General features: G+C 37.0%; 1 protein-coding gene across 3 annotated transcripts in view; it reads left to right on the forward strand.

Annotated features, from left to right (window-relative positions):
• The window catches only part of ARID4B (AT-rich interaction domain 4B), a 173,299-nt gene that overhangs the window by 35,770 nt on the left and 124,869 nt on the right, over positions 1 to 12,660 (forward strand). For all 3 annotated transcript variants that reach the window (XM_045297860.1, XM_045297862.1, XM_045297861.1), the window contains exons 3-4: positions 3,628 to 3,738; positions 11,584 to 11,649. In XM_045297860.1, coding sequence (XP_045153795.1) covers positions 3,628 to 3,738; positions 11,584 to 11,649 — 177 coding nt within the window. The remainder of the gene's footprint in view (positions 1 to 3,627; positions 3,739 to 11,583; positions 11,650 to 12,660) is intronic.

Here is a 12,660-nt window from a genome sequence, read left to right on the forward strand (position 1 = left end):
CTTGCCTCTTGGGTTCCCGGAATCCGCTCATTTTCCTTATTTTCCTTTTTTTCCCCCTCCCCTTCTCTTCCTCCTCCCCTTTCCCCCATGCACCCTTAATAATTTATAAATTATTATTGTATCTTATATTCTCCATTTAGTTTTGAAAGTACACATAAATGGCTTTCTGTGTACTATTAGTCCAAATATTAGTATTCTCTTTTTTCTTTGTTTAAATCTGCATAATAAATAATTTTACAGTGTATCACCGTCTTATTAAATGATACTTCCCTAGTTGGCACAATGTGCCCAGATTGTTTCCTTGTATCTATTTCAATTCATCGTTTCTGGTTCCTCATCAACCTTTCCTTTATGTTGTTTATTTCTAAAAATGTTTAACAAGCTTGTAAATAAAAAAAATGATTTGTTACTGAGTTGAGAGAGGTTGCAAGTTGTAGAGAGAAAATAACCCTGGGGTCATAAATACTACCACACCACTTGGGGTTTTCCAACAATAATGCCTATTACCAGTTAGTTAAATCACAAAATGCATTGCTATCTTTTTGAAAATTTAAATGATTATGTATTAAATCCCATTTGCCTGTCAGGTTGTCCTACTGTTGTGGCTTCTGTATTGCTGTGATGCTTGAAGCCATGTCTCCAGTTTTTCAAATGCCTCCAGGGTCAACCAAAATGAACAGGTTTCAGCAGAGCTTCCAGCCTAAGCACAACCGACTCTGAGGAAGGAATAAGCTGTTCACTTTCAGAGGAATTAGCCACTGGCAGCCCTATTGATATCATCGAGACATCAGTTACTGAACGAACACCTGGTGAATAGAAGCGAAAGATTGTCAGAGGTAGTACCTAAAGAAGAATCCTTCAGGTCAGAAAGTACTCAAAATATGACTAAGAAAGAGCGGCCATCTCAAAGTAGAGTTTATAATAATGACATGGATAGAATAAAGCCTGCTAGAATAAAGCATTCAGGACCTTCATTTGTTGATGTGGCATGGCTCAAAATAGGAAGATACAACTGCAAACATCAAAGAGTTTTTAGACCCTTTAATGTGTTAGGGATGAATCTAGGAACATTGAAAGTTATAAAAATGAAATGCTGTTTGTGATAGGATAATGTCTACCCATATACAAGGATATCCAGCAAATACAATTATTAAAACGTATACACCAAAAAAAACAAAAACGTATACACCATAATTTATAACTTATCAAGGGTTCATGAGGCAGGGAGGTTGGGGGAAGAAGGGAAAAAATGAAGAGCTGATAACGGCTCAAGTAGAAAGAAAATGCTTTCAAAATGATGGTGCCATGATAGTCCAAATATACTTGACACAATGTATATATGTATGTATGTATATATTGTGATAAGAGCTGTATGAGCCCCCAATAAAATGATTTTTTTAAAGCTTTCATACCAAGACCTAAAGCTAGTGATGCAGAAATTAAAGAATTCTTTCTACATCTTCAGTTGGAAATTGATCAAGCATTCAGTCAGATGCATTGATGATAATTGACAGAATGTAAAAGTTGGAAACAAAAATGAAGGAACAGTAATTGAAAAATGTGGTCCTGGTAATAGAAATAAAGCTGATAGAATTTTATAAGACCAATGATTTCATCACAAATAACCCTTTTTCCAACAACAAATACCCTTTTTCCAAAAACAAAAGGAAGCTATATACGTGGACTTCTCTAGTTAGAATACAGAGAATTCAAATTGACTACTACATCTGTAGGAAGAGATAATGAAAAAGCTCAATATCAGCAGCTAAAACGAGGCTATCAGTAGCTAAAACCAGATTGGAATAGACCATCAATTGTTCACATGTAAGTTTAGGTTGAAGCTGAAGAAAATTAAGCAAGTCATTGAGAGATAAAATACTACCTTGAGTATATTCCACCTGAATTTCGAGAACTTCTCAGGATTTCGAGAATATCTCGAACAGATTTGACTCATTGAACACTTATGACAGAAGACCTGATGAGCCGTGGGATGACATGAAGAACATCATACAGGAAAAAGCAAAAGGTCATTAAAACAAGGAAAGAAATAAAAGATTAAAGTGGATATCAGAAGGAATCTGAAACTTGCTCTTGATTGTAGAGTAGCCGAGTCAAATGGAAGAAATGATGTCAAGTAGCTGAACAGAAATTTCAAATGACAGTTTGAGAAGACAAAGTTAACTATTATAATGAAATGTGTAAAGACCTAATGTTAGGAAACCAAAAAGTAAGACTAAGCTCAGCATACTTTATACTGAAAACTCAAGAAAAAATCCATGCCACAAGTTGCAATATTAGAAGATTCTATGGACAAAACACTGGAAGTATCCAAAGGAGATGAAAAGAATACAGTCACTGAATCAAAAAGAACTAGTTATTATGCAACCATTTCAAGAGGAAGCCGCTGAGGAAGAGCCAATGGTACTGAAGCAAGAGTCCAAAAACTGAAAACATTAGTGAAAAACAAGGCTCTAGGAATTGATGGAATATCAATCAGATAAGAGCTGGAAACTCAGGGAATGCAGGACAGATAAACTCCTCGCGACCAATATTGAGAGTAGCCATACCAGGAGCGTAAAGGGAAGTTTGAGGTGGGAGGGGGAACTGATCACAATGACCTATTTATAAACCCCTCCCAGGGGGATGGACAACGGACAAGGGGGTAAAGGGAAGACATCGGACAGTGCAAGACATGAAAAATAATTTATTAATTATTGGGGGTTTGTGAGGGGGGGGGTTGTGAGAGGGAGGGGAAAATGAGGCGCTATTAGGCTAAGGGCTCAAGTAGAAAGAAAATAACTTGAAAACGATAATGGCAAAATATGTACAAATGTGCTTACATAATGGATGGATTGTGATAAGAGTTGTAGAGCCCCCAATAAAATAATTTTTAAAAATGTTTCAACAACTGATGAAGCTCTAAAAGCACTTTCTCGTGTATGTCAGAAACTTGGAAGACATCTACTTGGCCAGCTGGAAGATAACTGTATTTGTACCCATTCCAAAGAAAGGTGATCCAACATAATATGCAAATTATAGAATAATATTGATATTCACATGCAAGTAAAATATTGTTTTAGATCATCCAGTAATGATTGCAGCAGTATAATGATGGAGCTGCCAGAAGTTCAAGCCAGATTCAGAATGCTGATGTCAGATGGACCTTTGCTAAAAACAGAGAATACTAGAAATACACAGCTTTGGAAATTCTTGGGTTCTACTCTGTCCTGTAGGGATCACTATGAGTTCAAATGGACTGGATAGCAGTGAGTTTATTTATTTACTTTGGCATAATGGGTTATTTGTTGGGCTGCTAACCACAGGTCAGCTGTTAGAAACCATTAGCTCCTCTGTAAGACATGGATGATGCTTTCTACTCTCAAAAGATTTATATTCTCAGAAACCCAGAGAGACAGTGTGTTTCTTTTTCCTATATGGTTGCTATGAGTTGGAATGTTGATAGCAGTGAGTTTTTCAGGTTTTTATGATAGACATTTTAGTATTTAAAAATTTATAGTGTTTTTTAGGTTAGTCTTGTTAACATACATTACAGATCTGCTACTTTGAAGTTGGATTATGAGAAGTAATTGAAAAGTTTAAATCTAATTATATTTATTTGCATTTTAGGCCCTTGATGAGCCTCCCTATTTGACAGTGGGAACTGATGTGAGTGCTAAATACAGAGGAGCTTTCTGTGAAGCCAAAATCAAGACAGCAAAAAGACTTGTCAAAGTCAAGGTATAGTATTTATAGATTTTATAAATTATATGTACCATGTTTAAACTGTTCCTTGATGAGTATATCTAAGAATTATTTTTCTGTAAGATTAATTTTGAGGAGTAAGAAAAAGGGAAGAAACCAAGAAACAACATCTCAAAGCATTACTTTTTATTTTAAAATATTCCAGTTGGTAAAAATAGATGATCACAGTTGGTATTTTACATGTCATTTTATTGTAGATGAAATTGTTTATAAAATGCTTTCCTAAGATTCGAACTAGAAAGGACCTTACAAACAATCTAGTTTAATTCTTTAACTTTGCTATGGCGAAAAATAGGCTCACAAGGATTAGTAACTTCTCCACAGTATCATAGTAAATGAGGACCCTGGTGGAATAGTGGTTGCGTCCTGGCCTGCTAAACACAAGGACAGCAGTTTGAAACCACCAACTGCTCCTTGGGAGAAAGATGGGGCTTCTCTAAAGAGTTACAGTCTTGGAAACTCACAGTGGCAGTTCTACCCTGCCCTGTAGAGTTATTACGAGTTGGAATCCTTGATGACAGGAGAGTGAATGAATGATCACAGCAAATTGTGGCAGAATTGGAACTACCATAGTTTCTGAATTTTGAGACTCTTCCTCCCTCACCCCTGAACCATGACTGGGGTAGTCACCTTATCTGGTGTCAATTTAAGGATTAAGAGTGTAGGGGTGAGACTTCTGTGTGGGCATGGCCTTCTCCTGAGATTTTTGGGAAATCTCGTTGGAGGTGGAAGACACCTCTCTCTCTCTGCTACTCCCTGGGAGACATTGCAGAAGACACGCCACATGGACGCAACCAGACCTCTGAAGCCAGCGAAGCCACAGAGTGCTGAGATATTTCCTGCCAGTGCTGAGATATTCCAACGCCACTGGACCCAAAGACTTTCTACCCACTGGCTTGTAATTGTCCTGCATTTGGCTACATTGCATGTGTTTCATGAGTCTGAAGAGGACTTTATAGATTGATATAGAACATGTGGGTTAATGTTGGACTTGTGGGCTTGGGCAGCACTGGGTTGGGATGTTTTCTTGATGTGCACTTACTCTTTACATAAAACTCTCTTTTATACATGAGTTTCTGTGGATTTGTTTCTCTAAAGTACCCAGACTAATACAGTCATAAAGATGGAAAGTAGATATTTGTTTGACTTCTGCTTCATTGTAGTGTTTCTTCTCTTGCTAGCCAAAAGTCAGATATATCCATGCAGTTTACTGAGCTGTTTTTAAGAAAGCTTTGATTATTTTGTTTGGTTGTAGTTTTTGGTTATTCCTATGTGAAATGGTAAAAATGAATGTGGTTAATGTATATTTTGAGCTCAGGGGTAGAAATTACCATTTGAATTTCTCAGAAACCAGGCTGCTTAAGGAAAATGGTTTACAGAAGTTCAAAATGGCTGACAGAAAGCCTGGCTCTGTTTTTATGCCTTCAGAGAGACCTAATCCCATATTGTTGTGTAAATAGAATAGGTTAGATAAGGATTTAGGTAAGCTCAATAAGGATTGAACTTGACTGTTTTAAGAATTGAGTTTAATATCTGATTCTATGGTTAAACTGATTTCTTTTGCTTATTATTGTAGATATAAGGATGTATAGAAGTGATTTTGAGAGCTTGTAAACCTACTTACCTCAAGCCATTAATTTGATCTTTAGATGGGTTTAGGCCACGCCTGGAAGGAAGTCTCTGAGAAGTTGAGCCCTACCCAGTACTTTGGAGTACTCAGGACATTTGTATTCCAAGAGACTTGCCTAGGGGTAAATTTGACAGATTGAAGATTAAAAAAAAAAATCATTTTATTAGGGGCTCATACAACTCTTATCACAATCCATACACACATCCATTGTGTAAAGCGCATTTGTACATTCATTGCCCTCGTCATTCTCAAAACATTTCCTCTCCACTTAAGCCCCCACCCCACCCCCACCCCTGCATTAGGTCCTCATTTTTCCCCTCCCTCCCCTCTCCCCCCTCCCTCATGAGCCCTTGATAGTTTATAAATTGTTAATTTGTCATATCTTGCCCCATCCGACGTCTCCCTTTACCCACTTTTCTGTTGTCTGTCCCCCAGGGAGGAGGTCACATATAGTTCCTTGTAATCGGTTCCCTCTTTCCTACCCACTCTCCCTCTACCCTCCCTATTTCGCCACTCATACCACTGGTCCTGTAAAAAAGGAACTTTTTGGATTTGAAGTTTGAAGTCTGGTGGTCTTTGTCAGAAGCTGGAAAAAATCTGGAACTGCGGGGAGGGAGGGGAAAAATGAGGACCTAATGTCGGGGGGTTAAGTGGAGAGAAAATGTTTTGAGAAACGATGTACAAATGCGCTTTACACAATTGATGTGTGTATGGATTGGGATAACAGTTGTATGAGCCCCTAATAAAATGTTAAAAAAAATAAATTAATTAAAAAAAGAAAAAGAAAACTCCTCTCTGGGACTGAACGTTAAAGGGAGCCTGTAGGCAGGCTGAGATGCTTGCTAGATGACCCTGGATCTACTTGTTGAGTGGAAGCGCGAGAAATGCAGCAATAAAGAGACGGGTTGAGTCTGGTCACTGAAACCCATGGATTTGGTGCACAGGAACTAGAGGAGAAGATGAGAGCAGGTTGACTGGTCTGAGGTTCATGACCTAGCACAAGGAGCTAGGGTTGTTGAGAATTTGTGATGGGGCCATAGTCTAAAGGGAAGGTGACCAATGGACACCCTGGTGAGGCTAAGAGAGGCACCCCATAGTGAGTTGACCAGAACCTGAGGAGATGCAGAGATTTTTGAGCCTGTGAACGGGTACATATTGCTGTTGAGTTTATGGATTGCTTCTCCTGATTTGACTTTGCTTATGGATGCGGATTTTACAAGGTTCCAACTGGAATGAAGATTCTTCACGTCAAAGAGCATGATTGTTTCCTCAGAGCACTGGGTTGGTGTAAGTGGGCAGTATAGAAATTGGATACCGAAAATGGGGGAATAAAGGTATGAAGTGGTTGGTTTACAAACTTTCATAGGTGGGGGAATATAATTTTATAGGTTTATAGCATTAAGGTGTAGGTGTTACTTAATTGCAATTGTTAGGCATAGGTAATTTTTTGTTTTGTTCACTTATAGAATGTTATGTTTAAATGAATGTGGCACATACTGAATTGTATGCTTTTTAGTTTTATACTATTAAGTACAGATGTGATTTTGTTATTGTTTGAAAATTATATATGGCTAAAGAATTATGTGAAAGATAAATTTACAAGGGGTGGTCTTTGGTAGTTACCTAATCTGGTGTCAATTTAAGGATTGAATGTAGAGGTGGAGTCTAGACTGTTAATCTGGAGATAGCCAATGAGACTTCTGTGTGGGCATGGCCTTCTGAGAATTCTAGGGACTCCCTCCTTGGAGGCAGAAAACACCTCTCTCTGCCACACCCTTGGAGACATTGCAAAAGACAAGCCACAAGGATGCAGCTAGACTTCTGAAGCCAGAGAAGCCAGAGAGAGACCCCTGCTGGCCCTGAGATGCTTACACCATTGGACCCAAAGACTTTCTACCCACTGACTTGTGATTGTCCTGCATTTGGCTTCCTTGCATGTGTTTCATGAGACTGAAGAGGACCTTACAGATTAGTATTGGACATATGGGCTAATATCAGACTTATGACAGACTGGACTGGGTTGGGATATTTTCTCAGTGTTCAATTCCTCTTGTATATAAATCTCTTTCTTATACACATATGTGTGTTTATGAATTTGTTTCTTTAGAAATTCACAGTGACAGTCCTACCCTGCCCTATAGGGCTATTATGAGTTGGAATCCTTGATAACAGGGAGAGTGAATGAATGATCACAGCAAATTGTGGCAGAATTGGAACTACCATAGTTTCTAAATTTCGAGACTCATCCTTACCCCTGAACCATGACTAATTGATAACAATTTAGGCACAATGAAATATGGTCAAGTTAATGGTTGATTTCTCTGACTGTCTTAGAAAAAATTTTTTTTACAATACTTTTTTTAGTCTCACATATTTCAGAGAAAAAGATTTACAGTTTATAAATTTCCATTGATGAAGAAGTTGAACTAAGTGAAATATTTGAAGTCAGTTACTTAATCATCTTTCAATAATTTATTGTGTAGCAAACCTTGTATAGGATACCATTATTTGCGAAGGAGGGAATGGGCCGATGATTTCTGTTCTCAGTGGATTTATAATGTGGATTAGGCAATACCCTATAAAACATAGATTTGAATATTACCACTTAAAAACCACCTGCCACCAGGTGGATTCTGACTTACAATCTCAGGACAGTAGAACTGCTCCCTAGGGTTTCTGAGACTGTTAAGTTTTTATAGGCTCAGAAAGCTTTATCTTTCTCCTATGGAGACTGGCAGGGTCAAACTGCTGACATTGCACTTAGCAGCCCAACTCCAACTCAAATATACTAAGCTACCAGGGCTCCTTAAAGCTATTTATTGCTCGATTGTTGGAAAATATCATAGTCTCTCTTGGGTGATTCTCATTTGCCCTCTTGGGTTATAAGCATTGTGAAAAGACCTTTAAATTAAGTCATAAGTCCGTAAAATGTTTGCTTGGCCCTGCTACACACCCCTTAGTTTCTTTGTAATTTGATAATGCATGCACTCTTACAATTCTATTATAGCAGTGTTTCTTTTTCTGGTTTTACACACTCTTGTTCCCTGTGTGTGTGTGTGTGTATGTGTGTGTGTGTGTGTGAGAGAGAGAGAGAGAGAGATTCTATCGAAGAAAAGAATGCTTTTTATTAGTTTTCCCACTTTTGGCAAGCTAATTCTAGCACTTGTAACATATTTGTGTGAATGAGATAGATATCTTTTGTTATGCTGTAGAACACCATTGACTGAACTTGACACACAGTTAGCACTTTGGTGCCAGTTATAAAAAGTTACGCTCCTAACAGGAGCAGCATCATTATGGGTCCTATGTTTTTACCCATAAACTACAGTCTGGTTTTAGCCCCACTTGAACCCTCAGCTGAGTGTTTCTATGTAATGAACTACTAGAAATATTACATCTAGTTAGCTGTCTTGCTATTTATTGCCATTAATTAAAGAAACCAACTATTAGTGCCTGTGTCCTAGGCTAGGTTCTCTGTATAGAAGCAAAGCCAATGAAGCTGATATACAAAAAAAATTTATCTGAAGGAAATGACTGATTATGGAGGCTGGCCAGTCCCAAGTCTCTGGGTCTGAAATCAGACTGGGGGTACTGCAGGAGCTGATGAGCCCAAGATTAGCAGATCAGCTGGCTCACTGGCTCTGGAGACTGAGGAATTCAAGATCAGCTAGGAGATATGACAATCCATTGGCTCAGGTCCCCAAAACAGGAGGTCAGATGATGATGTGCTGATTTTAGGATACAGAGTACCCCCAAAGCTAGAAAATTTTGCCAAAATGACCATATTCAAGGGACTTCAAAAAATCATGGAACAATTCCATTCTCTTTTAATTACAGCATATGAGATTTCATCATGGGGACAGCACTCAATTATTACATAATTGTTAAACCTTTAAGAATTGTGTTCCAGCTAAATGACATAACCATCACCTCTAATGACAGTATTTAATGCCTTGTCTCTTAAATAATGGATTTTTACAAGTTAACCTTAATACCTTTTGACAGCTCTAAAAATCTGTTTATAATTTAAAATAACTGACTTTTTTGACAGATTAGGTGGTATATGTTTTACAACTTTAATTTGTTCATGATTTAGAGTTACTATTTTAAAAAACAAATTTATTGATACAGTGAAAATTCGAATCTGTGTACGGTGGAAAACTCTTAAGAGAAGGAAAACAAATACTTTCCATTAATACGGTTCGAAAGAAAAATAGAATGGTTTGCCCATTGGAAACGTTGTTTGGTCTTTTGGCTGCTGCTTCTATGAGCATTGATTGTGGATCCAAACAAGGTTAAATCTTTCTCCATTTATCATGGTGTTACCTAATTTACCAGTTGTGAGAATTTTGGTTTTCTTACATTGAGTTGTAATCCATATTGAAGGCTGCAATCCCTAATCTTCATCAGCAAGTGCTTCAAGTCGTCCTCACTTTTAGCAAGTAAGGTTGTGTCACCTGCATACTGCAGCTTTTTAATAAATGTCTTCCAAAGCTGAATGCCACATTCTTCTTCATATTATCCAGCATTCCTGCTTATTTGTTCAGCATGCAGATTGAATATCTTTGGTGAGAAGAAACATCCTTGATGTACACCTTTCTTGATTTTGAACCATACACCATACCCTTGTTATGTTCCCATAGCTGCCTCTTGATCCATGTACAGGTTTGACATGTAGTGTTTTAGAATTCCCATTCTTCTCAAAGCTATCCATAGTTTGTTATTATCCACACAATATAATGCTTTAGTATAGTAAGTAAAATCATTCTGGTATTCTTGGTGTTGAGCCAAGATCCACCTGACATCAGAAATGGTACCTCTTTTACCATATCCTCTTCTGAATCTGGCCTGCCCACCTGTCAGTGTACTGCTGAAACTGTTGTTGGAAGATCTTCAGCAAAATTTTACTTGTAGGTGATACCAATGACATTGTCCTATAATTTGAGTATTTTGTTAGGTCACCTTTCTTTGGAATGTATACAAATAATCCATCTGTTCCAGTCATTTGGGCAAGTAGCTGTCTTGTAGATATCCTCGCATAGATGAGTAAGTGCTTCCAGTGCTTTATCAGTTGTTGAAACATTTCCATTGGTATTCCTTCCTGGAGCCTTGCTTTTAGCTAATGCTTTTTGTGCTTGCTTTTGACTAAAGCTTTCAGTGCTGCATCTTCCTTCAATACCATTAGTTCTTCCTTATATGCTACCTTCTGGAATGGTTAAATGTAATTAGTTCTTTATGGTACAGTAACTGTATTCTTGCCATCTTCTTTTGATGCTTCCTGTGTCATTCAATATTTTGTTCATAGAATGTTTCAATATTATAATTTGAGCCTTGAATTTTTTCTTGAGTTCTTAAATTTAAGATATGGCTAAATGTGTTTTTCCTTTTTCAGTTCATAGTGACATCTTATGTATAGAGTAGAACTGTTTCATAGGGTTTTGAAGGCTGTAACTTTTCAGAAGCAGAACTGTCTCCTGACAAACGCCTGTGTACATTTTAAACCTCCAAACTGACTGTTAATTATGAGGGCCTTAGTGTTTGCTATGCCCATGTCTTTGGAACCCCCAAGCGTATTGATTACTGGCAAACTCTAACAATTATTTTCAGGAAACTCGAAATAAAAGGTCAGATCAAGGTCTCTGTCCCAGATCATGTCTATCAGAATATGTAGAACTGTGATTCTGATAAGGTTTTCAGTGATTATGAACATTCTGAAGTGGACTGCCAGCCCTTAGTTTACAGGGCCTCTAGGTAGATTCGAATCACCATTAGATTAGTAGCCAGGTACGTAGCTATGTGCACTCCCATCATCAGTAAATGTTTGCTGCTGATACATTTTAATAAAATAAGCATTGACAACAAACGGTATAGTACCTAATGGTCTAATAAGTCTTCCTTTCCTCACTTTTTCTTTAGGAAAAAAATTTTTTACAAGCAATCATATGGCTTATAATGTACTGAATAATATAAGCTAATGGGAAACTTGGGATAATTTAGGTGTAATGACATTAGTTACTTGTGTATTTTGAAAATATAATTTGGGTAGTTATTTGAATAATTTTTAATTTAGAGATTAAAATCTTGTGTAAACTAAGCAATTGTTAGTTTAACTTATTTGTATTAAAATGTATAATATAGCTTATTAATTATTGCTTGCTTTTGCAATGGCTAATTTAATTTATAATCTCTAGGTAACATTCAGGCATGATTCTTCAACAGTGGAAGTTCAGGATGACCACATAAAAGGTCCACTAAAGGTAACCCAATTATTCATATATATTGTATCCTAATAAGCAGCTAGGAAACATACAACATATGGTCACTTATGAAGCATTCATTTATAAATTACATTCTCTCTGAGTAATTTCCTTAGAAGAGTAATAGGAAAAAATAGGTGTTTTTTATATTTAATTTTATATTAAACTTGATGTGATACTGAAATAAATAAAACTTGATGTGATAATGAAGCTTAACAGTATATTCAAGAATGAAATGAATATCAAGTCAGTATTGACTATTTTTTACATATCTGTTTCAGCCTTACTATATTTCCATTAATAAAATGAGTTTGTTGTTAGCTGCCATTGGGTCAGCTCTGACTCATAAGGACTCTGAACAACAGAACGAAACACTATCTGGTCTTGTGCTTTTCTCAAAATTGTTCTTCTATTTGAGCTCATTATTAGAGCCACTATTTCAAATTTCATATGTGGTTAAGTGACCTAATTTTTACAATGATCTAAAACATGAGAAAATTAAACAACAAACCAGAACTCTAGATTGATGTTGTGTTATTGGCAAATAAAATATTTTCAGTGGAATCAAGCAGTTTTATAGTGAACATGTTCGTATAATGTTCCTTTTTCTTGATTGGCCAATAAAATACTTAATGAGTATGTGGGCGTACCTGCTTATGTATACTTTGCCCACCCAATAAGTCAACAGTCTTGATGGTACCAGTTGCTCCAGAAACATGAGGCTATATCTGCTCCTGTAAAGATTTACAGCCCCCAAAACCCTATATATGATTTGGAATTGATTCTATGCCAGTGGGGTTTTGGGTTGGCTATTGAGTAGATTCTGAATCCTAATGACCCTATTTAGGGTTTCCAATATTGTATATCTTATCTGGAGCAGACAACTTCATCTTAATCCTGACAGTGAACTTTAGCTTGCCTAGGAGAATTAAATTAAGAGACATAATAGTGCCTACTGTGTACTAGCATTGTGCTAAATGTTTTGCACTTGTCGTTTAATCCTCAAAACAA

The sequence above is a fragment of the Echinops telfairi genome, unplaced genomic scaffold, assembly GCF_000313985.2.
Source record: "Echinops telfairi isolate 266 unplaced genomic scaffold, ASM31398v2 ScPeMD7_7424;HRSCAF=8462, whole genome shotgun sequence".
Lineage (NCBI taxonomy): Eukaryota > Metazoa > Chordata > Mammalia > Afrosoricida > Tenrecidae > Echinops > Echinops telfairi.